This window comes from Corvus cornix, chromosome 6, assembly GCF_000738735.6.
Source record: "Corvus cornix cornix isolate S_Up_H32 chromosome 6, ASM73873v5, whole genome shotgun sequence".
Taxonomy (NCBI): domain Eukaryota; kingdom Metazoa; phylum Chordata; class Aves; order Passeriformes; family Corvidae; genus Corvus; species Corvus cornix.
In genome coordinates, this window is record NC_046336.1 from 35,029,853 (window position 1) to 35,057,596 (window position 27,744).

Below are 27,744 nucleotides of genomic sequence, written 5' to 3' on the forward strand. Positions count from 1 at the left end.
ACTGGCTTTCCTCACTGAGAGTCTTTGCTTGGATGAGGTTTTTGTAGCAGTTCCTGCAAACCCACAGCTTTGCTTAGGCCACCAGGAGGAATTTCTCCACCAGGACGAATTTCTCACTCCTGCCACCGTCCTCCAGCAAACCCAAACCTCCTGTGGAGCCCAGGGGTGGAACAAGGCTGTGTCCCTTCTCCCAGCGTCTCTGCTGGGGAGAGCTGCAGCACCAGGGATGGATCAGGTGCGGAAGGCCCCGGCACGGAGCAAACCGGTGTCGGAGTGGTCCCAGCCCTCCAACTGGGATCTGCCTGTGGTGCCCTGCGTTTATTTCGGGAAAGCTGGGCCCGGTGGGTGCTGTCTGAGGCAGCTATCTGGTCAAAGGCCTGCGGGGAGCCAGCAGATAGGGCGGGTTAACGTTTAACCCGCGGGACTGTAAAGCAGCCGGGGCTGCTGAACCTTTGGAGTTTGATATGATGATTAGGGAATAACCGCAGTGACACGTCGCAAACTCCCCACAATCAAGGAGACCTCTTTCCCGGGGGGTGATCTCCAAAATTGCTCAGGTAGGCGGCTGCTCGTGGCTCTGGGGTTTGGGGGAGTGGGACTGGCGGTCTGAAACGGGGCTGCTGGTGGGGTTGGGGAGGGGCAGCTCCATCGGGAGCTCCCACCCCAACAGTGCCGGCACCAAACTCTCACCCCGGAGCTGCCCCACACCAGCAGGGCTGGACTGAGGGGCCGGGACCCCCTGGTGGGCCCCACACAGCCCCACAGCCCTGGCTCTGAGTTTGGGGATGAGCAGGTGGGCACAGAAGGGCTCCCTGGGGGCCTCGGCGCGGTTTCTGCCTGGCAAAGCCATGAAAAGAGGGGGTTTTCTGCTTTTCCTCCTCGCCTGGAAAGCCAAGCCAGACAAAACAGAGGGGGAGGAGGGATTTTCCCTGCCATAATTCGACCTGGATTTGTTAAAGCGCAACTTTCTGGGGCTTAATCATTAGAGATCTTTCCAGCCGACTCGGGATCCCTCCTTCTCTTTGCCAGAGACCGGTCTCCCTAGCGAAGGCAATCGCTGCTCCTAAAAACCCCTCTGTTTTCCCCAGTCCCTTCCACCTAGCAGGGACAGTTTCTGCTCAGCACAGGATGCTCCTCCCAGGCTCTTTCCCTCGGTGCAATAGGAGTTTTGGGCGGCAGCAGGCAGGGGAGGAAGGATGGTTTCAAAGTGTCCTGCACATGGGGATGCAGATTAAGGAGGAGGGAAGGAGGCTGGGCTCAGCATCACAGAGGGGCTTTCCGGCGGCATTTGTGTGCATTTGGGGACAGAGCTGCAAAAGCTGTGCCCAAGAGGAAAGGGATTCCAAAGGGAGAAGCTGATTCCCAAGCAAAAGGGGCTGAGCAAAAAATGCTTGCTCCAGGCTCATGTGTTGCAGTGCTTTCACACTGCTCCGAATTCCTCCTGCTTTCCTGCTAATGCCTGTGAGTTCCCACTTCGTGTGGAGCCACCTGAGCTGGAGAACAACCCCCCACCCTGGGAAGCCCAGGGACGAAAGCCTCGTGCTGCGTTGCTCAATCGGACTCCGTCCCTCAGCGTGTCACCCCAGCAAGGAGTTGGGGCAGCTCACAAGGGGCAGCTCCAGTTTTGGGGAAGAGAATGAAGAATGCTTGGTGTTTATGGATGTGTAGAAAAGAATATATATTGCTTGGAGCCTGGAGGGAGGAAAAAAATCCCCAAAACGTTGGTAAGCTAGAGGAAAATGGTTTCTCTAGTGACCGATTTGGGTTATTAGGGGAAAGAGTGAATATCATTATCCAGTCTTTCCAGAGGTGGTTATTCTTCAGGAGAAGCAGTTGATCTGAGGGGGCACTCAAAACAGCCTCAGTTAGATGTGTCCAAGTGGCTCAGCACAGTCAGGTGTGCACTGATCCCGTGGGATAAACGGGGGTTCATTATGTCCTTCCTGGAACCAGGAAGCAGCTTTCCCCAAAAAGGCTGCAGAGGGGCAGGCTCTGTCCTCAAACACCACCTGTGCTTCCCTCAGCAAAAATCCTGCCATGGGAGACAACCCTTGGCTGAGGAAAGAGACTCTTCCTTTTCCAAACAACCCCAAAGTGAAGCAAAATTTTCCACATTTTGGGGGGTAAAAGCTTCTGGATTCATCTCGCTCCCGGACGGATGGAGCAAAGTCAGTGGATGTGCTGTAGTAGGCGTGAGGAAGTCATGTAGAAGTGGTCATGGAGAGGTGAAGTGGTGGCATAATAGGTTTGTTTCTTGTTGACGTGGGCTTGCAAGGCATAAAAGGACCTTTTCTTACCTTGGCACTTCCGAATTTTAGCAGAAACCTAACATAAATGAGAGTGGAGAGAGGAAAAGCAGACCCAGGGATACTCTGATTTCAGCTACAAGCAGAACCTTCCTTTTCTTGATGCTGTGACCATGATACCTTGGTGGTATTGTCAAAATTTCATCACAAATGGGGATGAAATAGGAAATACGGATAGTTTGCATCTCCAAAGGTGTTAATTTCAATTTAAACTTCTGAACAAAATGCAACTTCTCCCCCCTTTTTTTTTTTTTCCACATGGTGGCCCTTGTTAGTGATAATCCATTTTAAGGGCAAATCCCCGAAATTGTTTGAATTCCAGAACCATTATTTCTATGAAGTGTGGCTGGGTTGATCCTTTTTTTTTAAAGCACTGCTGAAGGCACTGCCTGAATTTGCTGCAGTCATTCACATTTTCCATCAGCAGCCACGGAAGGGGGGTTTTCCCCCTGTGAGGGCGGATTTGCTAATTGATTCCTGGCTCGGGGAACAAAGAAGGAGAGAAAGTAATCGTGTTTCCTCTGGGTGACAGGAATTCTCCTCCCTTAAGGTAAAAAAATCTCCCAGCACACTGGCACTGCTGCAAGGACCGGGGCTGGTGCCTGGAATAAAGGGGAAAGGGCTGGAATGCCACCGGTTTCAGAAATAAAACATCCCCCCGTGATTTGTATCCTGGAAATAGTCCGGGTGCACTGATGGACATCAGGATGTGGCACCCGGGGACGTGGTTTGGTGGTGGGCCTGGCAGTGTTGAGTTAAATCATTGGACTCGATGATCTGAGAGGGCTTTTCCAACTTCAATGATTCTGTGATTCCATGATCTGGACCCTTGGGTGGCAGAGGTGGGAAAAGTGCCCTGTCCGAAAAAGTGTTTAGATGTCCTTGGGCCGAGGGAGGCAGGAGAGAAGGAGGGAGAGAAGAAGAGCTTGGAAAATTGCAGGGTGGAAAGCCTGTTTTCCTGGGCTTGGGATTTGTTGTGTTGGGATTCATGCCTCTTAAAAAAGAGAGGTGTTTGCTGTCTCCAGGCCGGAGAAACCCCACTGATAGGGGAAAGCTCTTTAGCTCATAAATGAGCTGTGAATGACGCTGGGCTGGTAATTAGTAGGTGTGAATTAACTGCTCAGAGTGGGGCGACCAAACCTGGGCGGTGCCTGGGGCTGTCCACTCGTGTGTCCAGTCCTGGCGTCCTCTGGAATCAGGAGTGGGGGCTTGCAGGGGCTGGAGCTACCCTGGGGTGGGGGTCTCCAGCTGGACCCCACTTCCAGCAGGACCAGCTCCACAGTTCCAGGTGAGTCGGGGCATCCCTGAGGATGGGCATCCTGCAGCTCTTCCATGCGAGGGGCTGTCTCCTTGGGTCAGGCCGGGCCTTCTCCAAGGGCAGGGATGTGTGGAAGCACCGGGCACGGATTAAAGCCAGATCCTCGTTAACAAACCCCCCCAGAGTCCGGGTTTTGCAGCAGGCTGTGTTTAGGACTTCATCGCAACCTTGAACGCTCCCTAATTCCAAGCGGATCGCTTCAGCATATCCTGGAGTGCAGCAGTGTCTAGACATGCTGGTCTGGAGCCTGCAGTCTTTGCAGGATGCCTTACGAGAAGAGCCCAGAGGAGCTCGGCTGTCTTATCTAATAAAGCAGAAGGCAGAGAGGGATATTGCTCCTGCTGGAAAAGCACCAGCCACGGAGATGCTCTGTTCCCATCCATCCGCCAGCCCCGAGGCTGGTGCTCACTGCTCGGCGTGAAAGCATCCCCGGGAGGGAGGGAGACCTTCCTGGAAATCCCTCCTCCCTGCAGGAGAGGATGCGTGGCCTTAAAGGATCCCCGAGCAAGTGCATCCAGAGCAGCAGCCGAGCAGGCATCCAGCCTGGCAGTGCTCAAGTCCAGCTCTAAGGGCTCAGAGAGACCCCCCCCCCCGCCCACCCACCGAGAGCTGCAATTCCCGATGGAACCAGGATGCTCCAAAAGCAGAATATAAGGGGCCACACGTGCAGTGCGACAGAGCTTTCCCCTGTAGGGTGGATATAGGGTGTCTCTGCCCAGGCAGGGGAGGGTGCAGAACCAATCTGGATTTTAACCGGCGTTGTTTGGAACGCTCACTTTCTCCTTCTGAAGCAGGCTGGGAAAGGCTCCAAGTGGTTTCTGCACTATTAGCAGTGTGCTAATCCTGCCCCGTGCCTGCTGAACGCCAGCTCCGGAGGAGGCAGCAGGCGCAGACACAGACACACACACACCACAAACATCGACAGGCTTTTGTTGCTGCCCTCAGAAGGGCGAAACAAACCAATAACTGGGCTCCAGCTGCTGCAGAAAACACTGGTTTGGGAATTAGAGACGGCAGGGAGCTGTGGCATTGGATAATCCATGTCCCAGCCCCTGCACGTTGGTACTAATTACAACACTGGAGAAGGGGAGAGCATGGGGAAAAAAAATAAAATAAAATCACAAGAGCCTCACCAACCCCTGCATTAAACAGCCCCAAAACCTGGCATTGCAGAGGTGCCTCTATTTCCAAGTATTTGAGTCACAGTCTCTGGATCTCGGTGTGGCAGAGCCCGAGCAACACGAAGCTGAGATCCCCCAAACAGCCAGGCTCGGGCCCGTTTTTGGTGCTGGGAATAATCCTTTTTAAATTGAAAGCAGCTGTTTAAGTCTTCCAGGGCACAAAGGCAGAGGAGCTCAGGGCAGGTAATGTCCAAAGGTACAGTGGGCTGCCCCAAGCCTTGGCTCCTCCCTCAGTGAACCTCAAAAGCAGCATGTGCTGCTGAAAGGGGTTGGTGTTCAAAGCTGGGTACTGGAAAAGGCTTTTCCTGTTACTTGCACAGAATCGTGACTCAGAAAATCAGCTGTAACCAGACAGATGGCACTTCCCTGCCTGCATTTCCTTACCTGCAGTGCTCACCTTATGTGCAGGGGCATTGTTCAGGGCCTCCTCCCCAAAATCCAGCAGCAGCTCAGAGTGCAGGCACAGCAATCCACCTTCCTTCCACCTTCCCACTCCTCTGGATTTCCCTTCTGCCCAGCATCCCCCCCCAGCACCCCATCCCTCTGTGCTCCCAGGGTGCCCCGTCCCCCTCTCCCCCAGGCCGCCCCTCCCAGCCCCTTTTGGCCCTGTTTGCTCTCCAGGCAAGCCTGGGAGTTCCCACCTTTCCTTACCTCCACCTTCCCACAATAAAATGCGATTTTAGGCAATAACAACCATGTTGGATGACCCAATTTAGCGTTTTCCTGCATGAAGTCCTTGGTCCCACTGGCCTCCAGCTCTGGCTGCAAGGAGCTGAGGAGGGGCCTGGGTTTGCTCTGGCTGCTGTTCAGCATCAGCCTGAGGCTTCAAGCTCAGCCTTGCACCTTACAGACCCCGTTTGTCTGCCTGGAGCACACAGATGGATTTTGGACAAGCTCGGAGCTCAGCATTCAGGAAAAACAGGGAATCACCAGTAGTGAATCCATCTTATAAATGTCCCTTTCCCAGTGTGTAGCCCAAGTCAGATTCAGATTTCAGTTTTACGATGTTTTCAGCCCAAACCCAAACCAAAGCAAACAATCTTGAATCAGCCATGACCTGAAACTGCAGCTCTGATTCAAAATGTGTGAACCCAAGGTTGTTCCAGCCCTGAGCTGAGCTAAGATCTGAAGTTCTCCCATGTTCTTTATTTCCGAAAGTAAAATTAGGCCAAATTTGGAGCTAGGTCCTGCTTCTCACAGAGTGCTGAACATGGCTGGTACAAGGTTCCAGTGCCAGCATCACACGAGGCCTAAAGGACTCGTTGTTGTGTACTCAGTGCAGGATTAGGCATAATAATAATTATGTATTTTTTCCTCCTGAGACACCACCAAAAGGCTACAAATTCCCTCTGCACCTCCCCCGCATCTGACTGTGGGTTTAAATGCTGCTTATTTCCATTCAGCAAGGGGGATATTTCTGCTTTTTCCATGGTCTCTGCTGTTCTGTTTTGGGTTTATCTCCAAAATAACTGATTTAGGAAGAGCGACCCTGTAAACTTTCTCGGGAGGGTGGACTTTCTCCTCCCAGCCGTATTAATTGATTTAATTTATCTTAAATTTGATTGCAGTGAGCACCCCTAATTAACCTGATTTTTTGCTGATAATCACTCCCAATGGAATCAAATCACAAATCCGGGGATGGATTGACCGGCACACAGAAAGAAGCCGCCCTCCGTGCGTTAATTCAGCGAACGGGATATAATTTGATCCAGGTAGGAATTCATGGTCCCATCCTTTTGTGCAGTGCCCAGCTTCATCCTGAAGCTCCACCGGGGGCGTGAGCAGCGAATCCATGCTCCTGAATCACTCCTTGCTCATTCCTTTTCCCTCTGTTTGTCTCTCACGCCCGTGCTGACCATCGCTGCGTTGTCTTTCACGGAGCAGGATCTTATTCCTCCAGGAATTTGTTGTTTGATGGGAAATTATGATAAAGGTGGGGGAAGAGCAACCCTGAGCACTGCTAAATGTTGGGAAAGGTCGGGATTGGTGTCTCAAAGCCAAAGAGAACTCACTGAGCGAAGTTTCAGAGGAGGGATGAGGTGGGAAGTCCGGGCACGTCACCTCATGTGCAGAGCCTTGCGCAGGTACGTGGGAGGCAGGTGCCTCACCTGCCCCAAGGTTTGCTCCCAGTTTGGGCTCCAAGGTCCCTAGGATCCAAACCACCCATGGTTAGGGCAGGTGGAGCCTGGGCGTGACCTTCAACCCCACCTGAGAAAGCCTTTCTTGGCTAACACGACCGAAACGAGCTCAGCCTTGGAGAGCACAGGGCACTGCCATGACTGGCCTTGCGTCCTGGAAAAAGGAACTGGAAACTCGGGATTTTAGGCAGGTGCAGGCCGTGAACTTTGCCTTGCTTTGCATAGCACTAGAGGGCACAACAGCCCCAAGCAAAACCTGAGATTCCTGGGAAAAAGCACATTCCAGGAGCAGGCCAGCTGCTGCGTTTGGTGCCCTTGAGGAGCCTTTCTGCTGTACCTGACCCGTAGGATAAGGGACTTCTCTGTGTCTTGGATTTACTGGGGCTTTCTTAGAGTCATAGGGGTTGGGAGGCTCCTTAAAGCCCTGCTCATTCCAGCCCCATGCCATGGGCAGGGACACCTTCCACTGGCCCAGGTTAATCCAAGCCCTGTCCAAGCCGGCCTTGGAATTATCCTGGTGTTCCGTTTTTCCTACTGTCACATCTGGCTATAGCTCACTCCTGAACCTCAGATTTCAGCCCCCAATCCCCCACAGGCTTCAACAGCTTTCTCTTCTCTTTCTCCTCTTCTTTAACTCCTCTCTCTTCTTCTTTCCTTCTCCATTCCAACCTTGCTATTTTATCTTTTTCTCTTCCCCCCCTCCTAATTTCCCTGTACCTTAGGGATCTTTCTTCCAACCTGTCTATGGGTGCCACCAAACATCTTCTTCCTCAGTGCACACCTGGCTCGTTCATCTTTGGGAAGTGGCTGATGTCCACTTGCCCTCCAGGCACCTTGTCAAGAAGGGTTTGTTGGGGTGCTGCCTTCCAGCCACTGCAACTTGAGGGAAGGCTTTACTTCTTGCTGTGCTCCCTCACACACCAGCTCAGACATAAATTCAAGTGTCCCCAGGACTCCATCACTGCTGAAAACATTGGAAAACCAGGAATGAGCGTGGATAATTCAGGGTGTGTTCTAGGCTCAAGAAAACGAAAAGGGTTTCTGGTATATTCCTATTTTCCCATAAGGATCCCTGTTTGTTTACGTTCCTCTTAAATCAGCTGTACAAGGCATTCGCTTGCCTGGAATAATCCCAGAGTGGGAAGTGACTAAAGAAATGGTCAGGGAGCCAAAAATGGAAAAATTAATGGAGCCACGGCTCCTCTGGGAGCAGGGAATCACTGTAGGGAGAGGGAAGGAGAGATAAGGGAGGGAGGGAAGGAAGGCAGGAAGGAAGGAAGGAAGGAAGGAAGGAAGGAAGGAAACCAAGAAATACAGGAAATAGGGTTAAAAATAGGAGAGGAGAACAGAGAGACATACTGAAGAGGAAATACTGACTGGTCTTCACATCTTTGGCTATTATTTGGGGCCAAGATTTGCTCTGTGCCAGAAGGAACTCCTGTGTGGGCCCGTGTCATCCTTGGACTGGATGAAAATCAAGACAAATGATCAATTTGGCAAACATTCCATTACCCAGCCCACAGCTGACACACAGCCCACAGAGATGCCCCTCCCAGAGCCAGGAGGATTTCCATTTTCCAGGGAGTTACCTGTCTGCACTTGGACTTTGGAAGTATGCCAGCCTTGGCAGCGGGACACTGCGTTATCCCGGTGAATCCCTGAGGAGCTGATGGGGAAGGAGGGTGTTTGCCTCAAGGGTCATTCCCAGAGAAGGGGTTGGTTTGATCCACGTTTAAAAACCGACAGTTGAACCTTTCTTTTCTCTTCCTCCATGGCAGGAAAATGGGCAGAGGAAATACGGGGGACCACCACCAGGCTGGGATGGCCCTCCACCAGAGAGGGGCTGTGAGATCTTCATCGGAAAGCTGCCCCGAGACCTCTTTGAGGATGAGCTTATCCCTCTCTGTGAAAAGGTGGGACTTGGTGGCAGCTGCTGAGTTAGTGATGGTCAGAGCTGCATTTCAGGGCTGACCTGAGCTGATTCCAGGGCCAGGCTGGGCAGGGCTTGGAGCAATCTGGTCAGTGGAAGGCGTCCCTGCCCATGCAACTGGAACTGGGTGTGCTTTAGGGTCCCAGTCCTCTCTAACCACTGCCGCCTTGCTGACAAATCGCTCTCACTTGGCAGATTGGCAAAATCTATGAGATGAGGATGATGATGGACTTCAATGGCAACAACAGGGGCTACGCCTTTGTGACCTTCTCCAATAAACAGGAGGCCAAGAATGCAATAAAGACACTCAATAATTATGAAATCAGGTAAGCATGGCAAACACCCTCACAGCAGCTTTAAATCACATGTATCTCTCTGTTTTGGCATGTAAGGGTATTTTTCCTGGCAGCCCAGAGCAAGGTTATTGAGATCCTTGAGTTTTGAGGGGAAGTCTCCTCCAGTCTCCCTGTGCAGGCACTGCTCAATAAAGTCAACATCTTTCACAGGAAATTTCTTCCTCACAAGAAAACAGCAAAAAAAATCTATCAGAACACTGGGAAAAAATATTCTGCTTTGGATCAAATTAACTTTCCCCTAACCAGTGCTGTTTATTATGTTCCCCCCAGGTTGTTTGTTGTTGATTTATTCTATTCACAGTCTCCCTCGTGACAGATTCTGTAGATATGTTCTGGGAGATGGAGCAATTGCAAAAGATGGTGAAATAGGATGGAAACCAACTGGCAAAACAGAGCCATTTCCTAATAGAAAGGAACAGAAAAAGCCCTCATGTTAGTGACTAAAAATTGGGAACAAAACACCCAGCAATCAACAACAGATGGGCCCATCAGTATGTGTTGGTTGGATTTCAACCACACGAAATGTTTTTTGCCAGTTCAAAGTGGGATGAGTTGATGCCTTTGGTTTATCCCAAAAGGTTTTTAAGCATTCTGGCAATTGCACAGCTTTCATTTTTGCTTTTAAGAAAAATAGATGGGTGGTGAACTGCTTTGAGCAGCTCACAGGGCACACAGAGGGCTTGGAGATGTCATTTGCAGCAGAGGTTGGAAGGTCTTAGGGATCAGGCTTCATCCACCTCCAGCTCCTCCACTTCCTTCCCTGGTTCCAAAGACTCCTCTAAAGAAGTTTTGCACTTCTCCAGACCTGTAAGAGATAGTTTGACCCCATAGTGGTGAATAAAGGAAGTTTTTGCTTTGGGGTCTTCACAACAGCTGCCATCAGCAAGTCCCCAGATGGTGCCTCTCCATGACAAGGGGTTTTCTTTCCCCAGAACCTCAGTCAGGAGGTGAGTGGGAAGCCACAAGCCGCTGGTGAACACAAGAAGTCCTGGCTTACACTGGTGACAACACAGGGACCTGGGGTGGTGGGTGCAGTTGCCTGGTGGCAGCAAAAGGGAGAATCCCTGGAAGGAAAAGCAAAATTTGGCTTTGGTTTCTCCCTCAAACCCTTCATTTCAGCTGTGCTGCCTGGCTTTGATACCAGATTTAGCAGAGTGGCAGCTTTTGCGCCGAGCAAGGGCACTGGAATATCCCAAAGAACGGCTGGCACTGAAGCCTTGTGTTTGGCCTTGTGTTTTGGGCCAGAGGAGGGGCTTTGCCTTAACCTTCCCCTCTCTTGGCTCCGGACAAAGCAGCTCTGTTGTTCCAGGAACGGGAGGCTCCTGGGGGTGTGTGCCAGCGTGGACAACTGCCGCCTGTTTGTGGGGGGCATCCCCAAAACCAAGAAGAGGGAGGAAATCCTGGCAGAGATGAAGAAGGTCACGGACGGCGTCGTGGACGTCATCGTCTACCCCAGCGCAGCCGACAAAACCAAGAACAGGGGGTTTGCTTTCGTGGAGTACGAGAGCCACCGGGCAGCAGCCATGGCCAGGAGGAAGCTGCTCCCAGGTCAGCAGATGTGGGGAGGGGTGGCTTCAACGCAGGGGTCACCTCGTGCTGTGGTGACAACGTCTCCAGGGGAGCCAGGAATCCAAGGAAGTGAACGTGGCTGAGTTTTCTGCCCTCAGAGAGCAGTTTTCTGCCAGAGACACCCAGAGCCAGGAGGTTCCCCAACACAGCACGGGGTGCAGGGGGTGGGATTCGCTGCAGCTCCTGCTGCAGCACCACGCTGATGATCCATGCTCGTCATCAGGAGAGCTTTTTATAAATTTTTTTATTGAAAATCCAGCCAGATGGATTTAGCTGCGTGTATCCATTCAGCTCTGCTGTGGGGAGTGCTTTGTCCCGTGCTTGTCTTGGGTTAAACACAAAACACAGCCTCAGTTATGGCCCCTCGGGGAGAATCACTCAGGAAGGCATCTGAGAGCCAATTCAGGCTGGAGAATGGACTGAAAATGGATATTTTGACAAAAAGAGCTTGGAGTGAGGAATTGCTTTAGAGGAAATCTCTGAAATTCAGCACTGGGGGACAGCCAAAGAGCGTTGTGAGGGAGAGAGGGGTTTAGCTGGTATTAGGTGAGGAAGTCACTTACCTTGAAGTGCATTTGCAGGGATTTCACCAATTTTCTCTTGTTTTCTTATGCTCCTGCACTGCCTTGTTGAGCACAGCTCACTTGCTGGTGAAAGCATCCAGCAAACTTCAGGGTTTGAGATTTGTTCATAACCACCAACCTTCTTTAACCTGTTTTCTACAACAGCCCATGAAATATCCTGCACAATTGAAATGCTTTTTTTCTTTTTTCTCACGGTGAAAAAAAGGAAACATGATTTTGAGCAACGAATTCACTTTGCTATTGGGAGATCTCTCACGCTGACAACTTTTCCTTTTATTCTGCATTTTCTGCTTCAGTTTAAGCATCTCCCTGATGGTGGGAGCACATTCTGTGCTTCAGCATGACTTTTCCATGGATTTTATGAGGAAAAGGAAGGCGGGAACAGGCAGAGCACTTAAAATCCTGAGCAAAGACAGCGAGACAGATGGAAGGAACTCAGAGCCCTGAGCGGATGTGTAATGCGTGAGGGACTTCCAAGTTAGGGACATCTCAGTAAGCAATTTAAGGAATTCCAAAGGTGTGAGCAGGAGCCAGGGTCTTCTGATGTCTCAAGCATATGGCAGGAACCGGAAAAAATTTCCAAGGCAGAGCCAAATGTGTCTCCAGCTGATGAGAGATTGAATATCATTATCAAGATGCTTCCTTTAAACTGAACCTCGCTGCTCTTCGACGGAGCTCTGTAGAGGAAATGCTCAAAAATGGAGAGTTTTTATAAAAAATTCAATTTTGTCCTGTCTCCTGGCTAAACAACAGGGTGGAGATAGCCTGGGTCTCAGCAAGAGGCACCAAGCTTAGCTCTTTGCTGCAGGTCAGCCAGGTCATTATGTACACCCTTGGAATGAGAACAGCAATTGAGAAAGGGGCACAGACCCGTGAGCAGCCCTGCCTTTATCTCTGTCACTGACAGCTCAGATCTGTGCAGTGCTGAGAGCTGAACAGCAGCTCAGCCTCACTCCACAAATCCCAGCTCATTCATGAGGGATTCCGAGGGAGCAGCACCTTTCCATTTAGTTTGATCATTTACACTTCCAGTAAGCCTCCAAATTCTATCCTCAGCCTCTCGTTTTGGAGCTCGACCCCTTCTTGAATGGGTTGTCCAAGCAGAGATGCCTTTTTAGATGTTTTGCAGGATTTTCTTTGTCTCCTCAGCTGCAAATGAGTGGTTTAGGTCACTTAAAGAATCACCAGCAAGCCCTGAGCAAAAGCAGGTTTAATATAAATTTGTGAGGGCACAAAAGGGTTTGATGGCAAGGGTCACTCTAATACCCACTACACAGATAAAGCAGACAAAGAAAAATCAGATTAAAGCAATTTAGAATGATTCACATGGAGGCCAGGGAGGCAAAAGGGTGAGGAGGGAAAAAATAAGGGACTCAAAGGGTTGAGTCCCGATAGAATAAATCCCCTCACCAAACTCAGCCTCAGACTGGCTCAACAGTTTAGGTCTAAATAGTTTATTATTCCTAACAATATCTAATCATGCTTTATCATTCATAACAATATCTAATCAACTCAACACTAGCAGCTCTTAATAAACTGACTAATCTGACACCTCTAAAGCGATTCAGTAGAATTTTCTATAAGCGCAACAGAACCATAAATCTGACTTAACCAAAATTTAGCTCCATGACACGTCTAAAATGGCAGCCTCGGTAATACACACACCTGCAGACAGGAGGAAATATGGACCTGTGAAAATTCCCCTGGAGTTCAGGGAAAGTCTCCCATCAGGTGCCTTTGAATCTGGAGCTGAGCCTCAAGGAGTGGGGACGCCAGCCCAACTCCATCACCAGCATTCAGCAATGTGATTTACTTGCTCTTTTCCTTCCCTGCCCCTCAGCAGCTCAGGCCAGTGCACACACAGCCCCTGGGTTTACCCTCCACACCCACACCCTGGTTTATGCCCCAGGACTTTTTGTGTCCCTCCTTTCTCCTGCTGCAGCTTCAGCTGAACGAATTCAAGCACACACAGAGACATCCTTGCTTTTGCTACTTTATTTCATCCCGCTGGCACTTCAGGATCCCTGTTCTGGTATCGAGGGAATGAAACTTTGGGGGCCAGAAGGGATTTTTATAAGTGCATTAAAACAGCTCCCTTTAGGGAGCACTCCAGGGAATGCAGGCTTTAAGTGAATTACTCCATATTTTCACTTCTTTCAGTTCTGGAGGCTCCCCAGGTATTTGCAGGAGGACATTCCGAGTGTGACCATCTGCTTTTGGGAGGGAGCTGATGCAGCAGCAGTGCTTTGGGCTAGGAAGGCTTTTTTTTTTGGTCTCATTTGTAGAATTGGGCCTGTTGTGCTGTGCAATAGAGCACGAGCAGGAGGAGAGGAAGCAGAGCCCCCAGCACTGACCCTGCCCGTTCCCTTGCAGGAAGGATCCAGCTGTGGGGACACCCCATCGCCGTGGACTGGGCAGAGCCGGAGGTGGAGGTGGATGAGGACACCATGTCCTCAGTGAAAATCCTCTACGTGAGGAACCTCATGCTCTCCACCACCGAGGAGACCATAGAGAAGGAGTTCAACAACATCAAACCAGGTAGGAGCCCATGGGTGCCGTGCCTCCGAAATAGGTGCTGCAAATGGAAATATTTCTGCATTCCTGAAACGCCAAAAGAGATGAAAATAGCTGTTTGTCTGCTGTGAAACGCCACAAAAACTGTCATCAGGCTGAAGGCTCCCACCCAAAATGCCATCCCCTTAAGGGCTGCTTAATTCCCAGCTACAGCCACTATGAAGGAGGATGGCTGGCAGCTGGAAGAGACCCAAAGTGCTGCATGGGGATGCCCTGTGCCATCCAAATGCTTTGGACTCATTCAGTCTTTCTTAAAAAGAGTTGGTGAAGCAGCTGGGTGACTTCAGCATTCTTCTGTGGCAAGGGATGGTGATAAAAGTGGAGTGCTTTAACACAAATCCTTTTTATCTGATCTATCTAAATTCTGAATGCATTTTCATACATCCCCCCCAGTCCTCGTGTAAATTGGTGAATAATTAGTGCTTTACATTTAATTCAATATTCCTTTGTGGCATATCTTACATGCACTTAGGGTGAGATTTTTCAAAAAAAGCAAGGGGATTAGTTGGGAATAAAAATCTTGCTGGCTTTCAAAGGAGATTTTACTTCTGAGTTGCTCCAGCTTTAGGAAATTCCACCCAAAACCAACAAAGTAAAAATAACCCGTTTCTGCAGCTCTGCAAGCCACGCAGTCCATTAGGCATTAGGGACTGATGCTTGGCAATGTGAAATCTCCTTTCATCTCATTCCTGTTAACTTCCTTCTATTAATTTTTTAAAATACACTGCAGAGCTTCATTTTTCTTCCACTAACTTCTCATTTCTGCCCTGCACGTGCCTTTTTCTGGACTAGGCTGCAATGCAAAGGTCTTCACGAGGTTTCCTTGTGTCCTTCCGGCATTTCTGGCTCATACTTTTAGCCACCATTGAGTTGTTGCAAACCCCATTTTACCCCTAAGTTAAATTTATGTTATCCCACTCTCTGAACTGTTTCCTTCTTTTATTTACCCAGTTTTGCTCCCGAGCTTTGAACAAGCTCACACTCCCCAGAAACACATTTGCGGCCTTTTGACACTTTGGTAACAGTCATCTGTTTTGCTCCTGAGAAGTTTTCCACTAGAACAACAGAAGTTCTGCATCATCTTTCGTTTTCCCTTTATCATTTCAGTGTTCCTGTTGGAATTTTTTAATTTTTTTTTTTTTTTTAATGGACAGCTTTTATTTTGGTGGCTGAAATCAGGAATGGGTGCATTAGAGCAGCAAAACTTTCAGCTTTGGGGAGAGAGAATGCAGTTAAAGTTTCATTGAGACCAAAAAAGGCAGCAAGGATCTGAAATGATTTATTGCCCTGCCTTGGTTCTCTGCCTCACTCATCGAGCCACATTTCAGCGCCACTTTCCTGAGATTACCGTGGATCCAGGGCATTAAGAAGCTGTTTTGACATCAACAAGTCATCCAATAAAAAATGATCCAGAGGTCTCCATGCCACAGCAATTGCCACATCCCTGAGGGTTCCACAGACAGGACCAGGAATGCTGCTTGGGCTCCTCAAGCTGGGCTCTAGTACGAGTATCAGCCCTTAAATCTGTGCCAAATTCCCAGCCTGATGACTTCTGTAGAGCTGTCTCACTGGAAAGCCCTGCCCTTGCTCCCTGGGGATCCCAACAAAATTCCTCCTGCCTGGTAGAGCTCCCTGCAGGAAGACTGTGCTCTCCTGGTGTGCTGGAGGGACAGTGCTCCCTCTGTGATATCCCATGGATGGGCTCTCCTTGGAGCCGACCCACGGCTGGGTACCACATCGCTTTGCCCAGCAGAGGCAGAAGCAGGGAAGAGCAGAATTTTTGGCTCAGGATTGGTGTCCTGGAATGCTCTCCAGGAGGCAGAAGGGGGATATTCAAAGTGCAGCAAGTTGGTTAAAGCTTCCACAAAGCATCAGCATGTAACTCCCAGAACTTCAGGCTTGGAAAATCACCCTCTGTCCCTGAAGGACACAAAGTGCTGCTTTACCATCCCTGTGTCGTTCCAAGACGTGCAGCCTGCTCGGGTTATAGGCTGGGACAGGCTCATTTCGCCCTCTGCAGCTCCTAATGACTCCCCCCGAACACCAAAGAAATTCATTTTCTTCTGCATTTTTCCTAAGTAAGTGCTTTTTGTGGCAACATGACATTTCCCTGTGCACCTGTTCAGCTTTAGGAGGTAAGAAGCCAACAGAAGGGTTGTTCAGCATCCCTTAGCCGCATTTCCAAAGGATATTTTGGGGATTTTACAGGAGGCTGGGCTGGCTGATGTTGTGCTTCCCAAGCCACAGGAGCAGAGAAGATGAAGAATTAAAGAAATGGCTGAAGGCTGGGCCATAGGGAACAGGACTGGTGGGGTTATTCTGGGGACAGACTCCTCAGTGCAGAGTTCCTGGCAGCAGAGCAGCTGGCAAGGGAGAGGGAAAACCGTGGAGGATGGACTTAGAAAAGAAGAACAAGAAGCCATTTACATTTGAATTTCTTCGGGTAAATTTGGTGTAGGAAAGATTCAGGCCGGAAGAAAGATTCTCCAGCCCAAGCCCGCTCCCAGCAGGGCCAACCCTCAGGTGCAGAGTCTGACTGGGGCCATTTCCAGGTGAATTGGGGCATCCAGGGAAGCCCTGCTGACATGGGAAAGGCTGTTTCCTAGGGAGAGCCTGCTTCTTGGGGAGAGAGCTGCTGCCCCATCAGTCCCAGCCCATCCCAGTGCCCTGGGCTGCTCTGTCCTGGGCAGGGCTGGCTGTTCATTCCTCCTGAGCATCCTGAGCTGGTGTTTACGATAAAAGCCTCCTCATGGTATGGCAGAAGCATCAGCATCCCTGCAGCTGCCTCCAATGCATGTACGAAAGCAGGGAGATGGGGATCACATGGGGATGTTCCCACAGCTGGTGCATGGTCTGTCACAGAACAGAGATGCAAGACCAAAATAAAGGTTTGGACAGGAGAAAACCTCTCCACTTTAATGGGAAACTTACTGGTGTCTGATCCCAAAACCTTCTAGTTTGCCTTGAAATGCTACAACCTCTCTATATTGATTTTCCTGTGGAATATACATCCAAAGAGGTAAGGGGACACTGACCTCTTTTTCTTCTACTCTTGCTCAGCCTTTGCTCTCCAGGGGCTCACAACCTGACAGAACTGCTCTTTCAGGTCTCTGTTTTCTGACTAATCCCCATTTCCCACTAATATTCCAATGTTTTCCACAGGTGCAGTGGAGAGAGTAAAGAAAATCAGAGATTACGCCTTTGTGCACTTTAATAAAAGAGAACACGCAGTGGAGGCCATGAAAGCCTTGAATGGGAAGGTAACGCTGCTGTAAATGTTAATTTCTGGGGCTTGGGTGCAGTATTTTATACAAAGCCACCTGCTTTATTAGCTCCATACCCTCCCAGAGGTGTTATCCCGATTTTCTCTTTGCTGGTTGCTTTTATGCTCCTGAATTTGTTTTTCAGCAGCTCTGTTGTACACAAACGATTTATTTTGGCTCCTTGTATTCGTGCTAAGTGTTTGCCTGGCTCTAGCTCACTGCTCAGACAGAAAAAAAGCAGGAAAAGCTGAAAGAAGAGCTAGGAAAGGAGGGGTTGCCATCCCCCCTGGCTCACACTCACATCCTTGTTCCAGACTGCCAACAAAAACACTGGCAGGGCAGCGTGTGAATAGCAAACTGGGACAAACGAGGTCAGCCCAAACATCTGCTCCAAACTGAGATGAGGATTTGCGAGGAGGCGGCTGAATTTAGCCCTTCTCGCACTGCATGTAATTCACTGTAGAGCCAGAGCTGTTCCCAAAGAGGTGTTAACCCCACTCCTATTTTTAGTGCCGCTGCTGTTCTTGGGAGCACGCGGAATCTCGCCGGCTTACAAGCTGCTTCGAGGGGAAGCGAAGCCTTTTGAAGGCTTTGCTGAAGGAGCCTCTCCCAGCTGGGGCCAGGGCTGGGCGCTCTCAGGCTAAACTTTCACCCAGCCAGTGCCACCTTCCACCCGTGTGAGGGAGATTTGGGGCTTTCTTGGGGTGGTTTCCTCCATCTTCCCATCCCATCAGGGCGTGGGGGCAGTTGCTCCACAGGTGGGATTTCCATGGAGCGCTTTGGCCACTTACCCCTGTGCTTGTGCCGTGCTCTCTCCCCGCCGCGAAGGTGCTGGACGGGTCCCCGATCGAGGTGACGCTGGCCAAGCCGGTGGACAAGGACAGCTACGTGAGGTACACGCGCGGCACGGGCGGCAGGGCGCCGGTGCTGCAGGGGGACTACACCTACACCCTGGGCCATCTGTACGACCCCGCCGCCGCCTACCTGGGCGCCCCGGTCTTCTACGCACCCCAGGCCTACGCGGCCATCCCCAACCTGCACTTCCCCACCGCCAAGGGGCTCGGCACCAGGAGCATCCTCCGGCCCCCCTCCATCCGAGGTAATTCCCCTCGCGCCCACGCTCGGCCAAGCATCCCCTCCAGGGAGCCAGTGGCTGCTCCCAGGCGTGTGCCGGTGACATTGGTTTTGCCCCAGCTCCTGGATCCCTCTCGGAAAGGGATGGGAAACACAGGGTTTAGGCTCTGTCTTTCCCAAAGGCAATATTCCAGCTGAAAAAAAATAACCGTTGTCCTGGAGAGAACTTCCAGATTGCTCTCAGTCCAGTGTAAATAACCCACGAATCCTTCTGGTTTTGCCCCAGCAGGGAAGACCAAATAAAACACTTTTCCTTTCCCCCCTTCAGAGCCAGCTCCCACAACCAGCTGTCACCACCACCACTCTGTTTCCTCTTTGCTTTGAAGGTTGCAGGGAAAATTTTACCAGTCCTGGTGTTTTCTGACCCAAAGCTATGGAGTTTCCCAAGGAGGGCACCTTGACCTGCTGCGGTGTAGGGAAGCAGCGCTGAAACTAAGCAAGCCATTGTGTGCTCTGGGAGGTGGAGGCCTGTTTTGGGGGATTGTTAACTTTAATAATAATTAATTCAATTAATTCAATCTATGAATAAAAGAGTATTTCTGGAAACTCTTGGGTCACCGTGCCTGGGGCCAAATCAAATCCCCACACTCAGGCACCCCCAAATTAAACGTCAATGCAGACATCATTTGGTACATGCAGACGTAAGTTTGGGGCTAGCAAAGAAATAACTTTGTCATATGATCTTCCTTACAAAGATGATGCCTTGTGTCCCCAGGCCCAGTCCCACAGCAGGCTGGGACCCTGTGTGGCACCCTGGTAGGCCTGGCAAGGATCATGGTGGCCAATTTTTCTCCCTTCACCAGGAAGGAGACAAGGCAGCAGGAATATCCCTTGTTGCTCAAGTTTTTCCCCACACAGGTGAACCAGCTCTTCTGAAGGTTGCATTAGGAAAGGAGAGGATGTGATAACCCCCCACCCGTCTCTTGCCTCATTTTCTCCCCCAGACTCCCAAGTAGGGTTCCCTGAGGAAAAAATGGAAGCGTAATGGGGGACAACCAAAAAGGATTTTTGTTCATATAGGGATGAAATTGTGTAAGCCACGAATTCAAGAAGGTGAAATTACACTGGTGGGTAACAAAAGATGCCAGCTGTCCCTCTCTGCCTTCCAGCTACAAAGCTGGGTAAAAAGCTGTCCTGAAATCAAAACTGCCCAGAGAAGATGGAAAATGGGCAGAAAGAAGCAGTTTCTCCCCAAAACCCCTCACCTATCCAAGGGCGGGTGTCAGTGTCGAACCTGTGTTATTCCACCACCAGGCTGTGGGGCCTCCTGCCCGCCTGCTTCCCAATCCCAGCAAGCGGGGCTAACTTTTCCATTTCAGCAAGAATCAGGGTCCTTCTTCCTGTGATTTGATTCAGTTTAATGCCTTCTTACATTCCTAGAAATTTACATGAATGTACCTGTAGGGGCTGCGGGCGTCCGAGGCCTGGGAGGCCGCGGCTACCTGGCGTACCCGGGCCTGGGGCGCGGATACCACCTCAAGGGAGACAAGAGGGGAGAGGAAAAGCTCTACGACCTCCTGCCAGGGATGGAGCTCACCCCCATGAACCACGTCACGCTAAAGCCCCAAGGGATCAAACTCGCCCCTCAGGTACGTGCCCCAGAAAGAGCGTCCATGGCCCAAGGGTTGTGTTGGGAAAACGGGCCCCTCGTTGAATCTGCGCCAGGGCCTGGTAAATAAATCCATCCTTGTGTCTCAAAGGACATGAAAAAATGAGCAGTAGCGGTTGCATCTTGCAATATCCAGCTGCCTTGCCCACTCTCATGGGATCAGGGAATGGTTGGGGTCGGAGGAGACCTTTAGGGTCATCACTGGCCTCGGAGGAGAGTTGTCATAAACGCCTTAATCCAGTTCTGGCCGTTGCGCCATAAAAGCACCGCGGGTAAAGGAATTCCCACCCACGATGGGTTTGATACAAAAAATGCATCACCTGGGGCTTCACCAAGGGACAGTATGGAAAAATAATGCACATTTGCAAATCGTTTATGGGGAAAGAGGTGTTGACATAACCCAGCCTAGCGCAGAGACTCTGCTGGCTCAGGGGGGCTTTGCATTTGGTTGTGCATGTTGATGCAGATGGATGGATGAGGGCTGAGGGGAAATCCAGAATAAATTCCCTGAGTTTCTGAATGTCCAGCTCTGACAGTAGCTCTTTTCCCCTTATATTGTCCAGAGCAACACGAGAAACCAACTCCACACTGACTTTTGGAGCCTCTTAACATTTCAATTGCCACAGCATCCAGTTTGCCAAAGTTTATGAAAACATCCATGTTTTCTCCCAGAAAACTGGATAGAGGGATTTTTTTCCCTCCTGCAGAAGTCCCCTTACTCTATTTTGTCAGAGAATCACAGAATCACTGAATGGTTTGGGTTGGAAGGGACCTTAAAGCTCACCCAGTTCCAGCTCATGCCATGAGCTGGGACACCTTCCACTAGAGGTGTGAAATCCCTGGAATGGTTCTGCAGGGCCTTAGGGCAGGTGAAATTCATTTTTATAAAATGGAGCTATAAAGGAGTTGGGGCAGCAGGGAACGAGTGTTGGCACAGTGAGAAAATGAACTATCGTAATTGAGAACTGAACTACATGATGAAGCATTTCACACTGCAAGACACTGAGCTGCAGCTGCAGCTGTGGTGGCAAAATTAAAAGCAGCCCTGAGGTTTCGATTTTACATTTTAATTTTAAATCCATTGAAGCCTAAGCTGTAAATGAGGTAGACCACAGCAAGACTTCAGGGTGACCTCATTGTGGCCTTCCAGTGCCTGAAGGGGCTGCAAGAAAGATGGAGAGAGACTTATGGAGAGAGACTTTGCAAGGGCCTGGAGTGACAGGACACAGGGAATGGCTTCCCAGTGCCAGAGGGCAGGGATAGATGGGATATTGGGAAGGAATTCTTGACTGTGAGGGTGGGAAGGCCCTGGCACGGGTTTTTCAGAGAAGCTGTGGCTGCCCCTGGATCCCTGGCAGTGTCCAAGGCCAGGTCAGAGCAACCTGGTTTAATGGAAGGTGTCCAAACCCAGCTGGGACAGCACAAAGGCAGTGGGTTAAAAACCCTGGGATCCAAAGCCAAAGCAGGAGTGTTTCTGTACAGCAATTCCCAATTACCAGAGGATCAGCTGTGCTAAGGCTGAGGGCAACGTGGTTCAGCCTTTCAAAAGCTGCAATCGCCTGTTGAAGCCCCTGGAATTAATTGGATGGAAACACACCCTTTTTTCTTCTTCAAAAGAAGCCTATTTGGACTTGTCGTGCTCTGTAACCCACTAAGCCAGGGAGGCAGCAGAGCAGAGAAGATGAATGCAACCCGAGTTTCTTTAGTCCTCTGAAACAGAAGTCCGTGAGACAGAGTTCCTGAGGAGGATTCAAAGAAAACCACACTGAAATAATCCAGCCAGCAAAAGGACACAGATGCCCTATTGAACAGGGAATAATTTCAGGAATTAGATGGATCTTGAAGTATGAAGTGTTTAGATGAGTCTTACACTTCAAGGTGGATGCAGTATCCTGTCCACCACTCATTTTGTATTTTTTGCTAAGCTTTGAGGAACCTGCCAGGACTCCCTGAAAGCCCTCTGAGGGAAGGCAGCTGCTCGGCACAGGAGCTGGAGCTGGGTGAGGAGGCTTCTGCACAGCAACTAACCCCAGCACAAATCCCTTTTTTTTTTTCCCCTTCTAGATCTTAGAAGAAATCTGCCAGAAAAACAACTGGGGACAGCCTGTGTACCAGCTGCACTCTGCCATCGGTCAGGATCAAAGACAGCTCTTCCTCTACAAAATCACCATCCCTGCCCTCGCCAGCCAGAACCCCACCATGTACGTCATTTTTGGAAGGTTTCTGAGGCTTAGGCTTTATTTTTTTAAATTCTCTTTTAGCTAACAGCTGTCCTCAAAGTCACAATTGCACAGGTCTCCATTTCCTTTTATTTTAAGAAATATTTATTAAATATGCTTTAGAATATTGATTAAATGGGCAGATTTATATATTACATATAGTTTGTATAATTATATATATAAATACTTCTTAAAAAAAGTATAGGGAGAAAAACCTCCACAAACCATAATTAACTGCTGACTGCTGTGCTTGGTGCTCTCTCTGCTGGTGCAAACACTACAGAAAGCCAGACACAATCAGGCAAAAGGGTGCTTTTATTGTACAAAACGAAAGCAAATGATAGCCCTTGTGGGGAAATTAAGGAACATGCTGATATTTCAGCTCCAAATATGATTCTAAACACTTCTGACCTAAACCACTGTTTGCTGGGTATTGTAAAGAAAAAACCCAGCCTGGGCATTGTAAAGAAAAAGTGCAGCAGGGGTTGTTTTTGGATTGCAAAAGCACAACAAACTCTGCAAGGACGTCGTGTCCAAACCGAGAGCCGGGGCCGATGACCTCGGCGAGGAACCAGAGCGCTCGGGGAGGAGCAGCCCTGTTAATGCACCGGCACAGGGAAGCAATGCTTCCATTTGCTGAGCGGGACGATGCCAGCTCTGAGTGGATCACAGCATCTCGCAGGAAAGCCCTGGGGAAAGCAAAGCCAGCTCACTTTGTGCTGTCCTCACAGACACCCCTTCACGCCGCCCAAGCTCAGCGCCTACATCGATGAGGCCAAGACCTACGCGGCAGAGTACACCCTGCAGACCCTGGGCATCCCCGTGGAGGGGGCAGAGGTGCCACCTGCAGCGCCACCTTTTCCAGGTATGGGCAGGTCTGTACAGCAAAGGGATCCTGCAATGTCGTTTTGCCTGCTGCTTCCTTGTGGGTGTGAAGAATGAAGCAGGTTTTGGCCACCAAGGGCCGGCCTGGTTGTGCTCCCACAGAGTGGCTCATGTTACTTGTGTGTCTGGCATCTTTATCAGAGAATTCCAGACTGGTTGGGGCTGGAAGAGACCCTAAAAGTCACATAATTCCACCCCCTGCCATGGGCAGGGACACCTTCCTCTCTCCCAGGGTGCTCCAAGCCCCATCCAAGCCCCTGGCACTTCCAGGGATCCAGTGGCAGCTGCAGCTTCTCTGGGCACCCTGTGCCAGTTTATGGCCTATAAAGGATTTTATCTCTATCCCAGGACTGCCCAGATTTTTGTGTCCATGCCCCAGAGCAACTCAGGCTGGGAGCACTGGGTTGCGGGGCTCTGCTCCAACCCCAACCCCTCAGGTCAGTGCCCCAGGTGGGACTGTGTCCAGGGGAGTTGGAGCAGTGTCCAAGGGCAGGGAATGCTGACATCCAGAGGCCCATCCCGGCTCCACACCTCCCCTCCCCTCCTCCCAGTTTGTGAATGCCTCCTTCAACTGGGAGCCCCAGAAACTACGCAGGATGCAAAGCTGGCGTCCCCAGTGCCACATCTGGGGTGAGTCCCCTCCCTGGCCCTGATGCCACCGGGGTGGAGGAGATCCTCGTCCCTGCAAGGACACAAGGCTGATGAATTCACGGGCCCTCCGTCCTCCCCCAGCACCCCCAGCTCCTCCTGAACCAACACGTACGGTTTCATCTGCCAAAAAAATGACGCAGCCATGAAAGTTTGGATGTGATCCCAGCTCTCACACCCCCGTGGAAGGTTTTTCTCCCACTTTGAGAATTCATACTCACTAGCTCTTGCAACAGCCTGAAACTGCTTGGGAAGTCATGGAAAACACAGGAATTACATTTGCTGTGCTCTACAGCATGACGGTAGCTCCGATGGAGAGGCAGCACCACGTGCCAAGCTGCACATGAGAAATGCATTAGTCAGTACTACTGAGTTGTTTGGAGTGTCTCAAGGATGGATTAAAAAAAATAAAAAATAAAAAATCTATCCGGCTTCCTGCCACAGGAGTCCGCAAAAGCCACAGAAAAATCAATTTGTCTGGGCTTGTGCAGCTTCCGCAGCGTGGAAACCAAATGGGCTCTTTATTGAATCCAGCCCCCACTTACAGCTTAATTAGCATCTCTCGTTTTCTTTCATCCACCCTTATTTATTTGTCTCGGGAGCTTGGCAAATGGACACGCACTGAAGTTGCTGCTTGCAGCACGCACTGGTCCTCGGTCAGGGCTTGCTAAAGCTCGGCTCAGGCCGTGCCCGGGTCGCAGCTCATTTCTCTCCTGATGGTGGCAGATGTGCCTTAAGTCCCAGATTTCTCAACTCCTGCTTGAAACGTTGCATCTGGCTTTGCTGGTGCAAAGAAAATACTCTGGACAGCCACAATATTCAAATCGTAAGGAATTCCTCATGTTTTTCCCCAAAGTGACACCTCTGGTGAGGCAACATGTGCTCCCTGTCGCCCGGTATTTCCATTCCCCCACCAAGAGGACCTTGGCTCTGGTTGACATTGAGCTGATCCCATTGCCCACCTGGTCAGACAGGATCCTGGGAGATGCAGTTTGGCAGCGGAGCCTGGTCCAGCAGATCCGATGGATAGCCCAGCTGCTCTTCCCAAATTTAGGCTTTGTCTTGACTCCCAATTCTTTTACAACAAAACACTGCGGTCTGGTTGACGAGCTGCTATGGCCTGCCTTCAGAGGAGCCAGCCCCAAATGATGCTGCTTTCCCAGTGATTCATTCTCAAACAGCAACATTTACATCTTCCCAAGGAAAATCTGGAAGTGTTGAAACCACATTTTCCATTAGAAACCGATGGGAAAAAAAATAAAAAATCCTGTCTACTAAATATTTTCTCCCTGCTGTTGCCTTGAGGGGGTTTCCCTACCATGGCTGTCCTAAACTGTCTGTATGTTGGCTGTGAAGGGATCAGAGCTATATTTTCTCCATGAATCCTGCCCAAATCTCCCCTATTTTAGGTTGTTTGCTTGCCCTCCTCATGCCATACAGGGGGGGATATGTCCAGAGCACCATTAGCTCAGAAATAACCAAAACCTGAGGAAAAAATATTCAGCAGAGAGGGGCGTGTTTCCAGCACCACGCTTAACAAATCAGGGGTGAGGAAATGCTTCCATTTTCCTGTGAATCATTTAATTTATTTACATTATTCCCACTAACAAACTCACTGCTGCCCGAGTCATTCCCATCAAAAGTTGTCCCATCAAAACTTTCCAGGCGATGGTGAGCTTGGAACGGATTTTCACTGGGAATGGACAAGTCACTGATCCGTGGGTTTTCCTTCTCTTTTTTCCTTCAGGATACACCATTGCTAATGCAGCTGCCACTGTCACAGCCACTCAGCTCAAGCAGGCAGTGACAATGGGACAAGATTTGGCCACGTACGCCACCTATGAAGCCTATCCTGCCTTCGCTGTCGCCACACGGAGCGACGGCTACGGAGCCTTTTAACCAAATTCCCTAAAACCCAGCACAGGAAGAAAGGAAAAGCAAACCAATCTGAGTCTGGTAATTCTTACACCCTCATGATTCTAAGCTAATCTGTGGCCTAAGGTTAATTTTAGTCGGAGTTTCAGTCTTGTATGTCTTTAGGTTTGTTAACGGGGGGGTGGGGGGGAGGAGAAATCAGAAAAAATCATGCAAAAATCAGATTTTCACACTGGAAAGCAAAAGCTCAGCCCAGGAAATGAGAGGTTCTCAGGTGTATATGTATATTTATATATCTATATATTTATACACCTATTGTGTGTGTGTTTACAAGCAACAACCTGTGCTGAAAACAGCTGGTCCCGTGGCTGTTGTGGTCCTGTGACCAGGACTGGGGAAGATGGGGTGGCCCAGCAAACCCCTCCGTGCATCAGGAATTCTCCTCCATCCAGCCAGCCCAAAGTTTCCCTGGCCAGGCAGAGCAGAGGTGCCCCTTGGCCACAAGTTTGCCTCTCCCTGCCCCTGATCCCCCCGTGCCACCAGCACGGGGCATCTCAAGGCTCTTTGAAATTCCTCCTGGCACAGCCAAGGCAAAAAAACATTTATCCTAAACATTTCTGCTCAGCCTCAGAGGCTAATTTTTAACAGGTTTCCATGCTAATTTTATTTTTAAAGCAGGGCACAAGAATTCAGCAGTTTTCCCTCTTACTTTGCTCCCTCCCAGCCATATCCAGAAATCAGCCAATCCCGGTGTATTTCTGTGCATTTCCCATCGAATGGCACATTCGTTGAAAAATAGGGAAACTTTTACGCCTGAGGAGCAGAAAAGTGCAATTCATTAAGGCCAATTCTCTACTTAATTAGAGCATGAGAGCTCACAGCCATGGCCCAGTAATAGCAGGCACCTTGAATAAAATTCTATCCAAAGAACATTTTCCCGGGTTGGAAAGAGCCCTGCACATTAAATCAAGGCTGCTGCCTGCTCTGATTCCAGCAAAAATTAATTTAGTGGACATGGGTTCACACCAGCAGTAAAGGCACCTCTTCTTTTGGAGAGCAGCAGAGTTGGTGTTGTGTTTGAACCCTGTGGGGATGCTGGGAGCACCCTTTGGTGTGCAGCAGGGGGGCATTACCCATTTATTTTTGCCACAGGATCGAGGCAGGGGTAATGATGGAGATACAGGAGGAATCCAGTGCTGGATAACTACAGCATTAATCCTGTGTCATAAATCCTCTGCAGTGATGCACACTAAGGAAACCTGAATTTCTTCAGTCTAGGACCAAAAAAACCCTTTTGGGAGGAAGAATTTGCAGCTGGGTCGACGACACCCAGCAGATCCAGCCCCAGATTTTTCACCTGGTCTAGATGCTGTGATGTGGCAGAGCAAAAGCCATTGCCAGGGGAGCTTTTCCTGTGCATGGCCTGAGCTGTGCAAAGCACGAGGGTCTGTGCCAAGGTGGTGGCTGCAGGAGCCCAGTGTTTCCTCTCCTGACTCAATTTCCCCCGGAGTGGAACAAACCCCATAAGCTGTACAGTCTGAGGTCCCATTAGACCCCTCCTATTTATGAAGTAGCTCGTTAGGGTGACCCTAAAGGTATTACAAGCCCTGTGTGGCTGCTGCTGGCCATGTTTGGCTTCGCAGCAAAGGACAAACCCGGTCCCAGAGGGCCAAATAACCGAGAGTGTTACGGATTTTGCGGCTTTGGTTTTTTTTCTCTTCTGTCTCTAAGTGGTGTTTGCCAACGAGGAACGTAGCCAGGAGTGTCTCTCAAACCGTTGGCAGGAAGTGTTTCTCACTTTCCACATTCAGTAAGTTTAGTCTGCTTTTTCAGCTATTTATGTAAGTTCAGAAAGATGTCAAAGCAAAGGGCAAGAAGCAGTATTAAAAATGTGTGCATGAAGCACTTATTTTTGTACGAGTAGTACAAGGTTTGTATAGAGTTTTAACACTGTGAAGTGTAACGAAAAATCACAATTTCCATTTACTGGAGGACAATCGTGTGTGTTTAAAGGGAATGAAGGGAAAAATGGCATCTCAATCATCCGTTACAAATTAGAACCAGGACTAAATTCTGTGAAGCAACTCTGTGATTTTAGAGTAATCCGAGGACATTCACTGGACTTTGAAATACCATTAAAACTTTTTAAACACAA

At 49.9% G+C, this 27,744-nt stretch overlaps 1 protein-coding gene across 4 annotated transcripts; it reads left to right on the forward strand.

Annotated features, from left to right (window-relative positions):
- The first annotated feature begins 468 nt into the window (after positions 1–468).
- Positions 469–27,744, forward strand: A1CF (APOBEC1 complementation factor). 4 transcript variants are annotated; one of them, XM_010408647.3, is made up of 12 exons: positions 469–557; positions 6,374–6,517; positions 8,722–8,856; positions 9,069–9,199; positions 10,539–10,777; positions 13,756–13,920; positions 17,119–17,216; positions 18,048–18,318; positions 19,734–19,942; positions 22,027–22,163; positions 22,913–23,046; positions 25,462–27,744. In XM_010408647.3, exons 2-12 carry the CDS (start codon positions 6,419–6,421, stop codon positions 25,611–25,613), a joined length of 1,770 nt encoding a protein of 589 aa, XP_010406949.1. In that variant the 5' UTR covers positions 469–557; positions 6,374–6,418; the 3' UTR covers positions 25,614–27,744. The 4 variants fall into 4 exon arrangements, with proteins under 4 accessions (XP_010406949.1, XP_019146941.1, XP_019146942.1 ...); XM_019291396.2 differs by having other exon boundaries at positions 19,758–19,942; XM_019291397.3 differs by having other exon boundaries at positions 22,913–23,056; positions 25,462–25,571.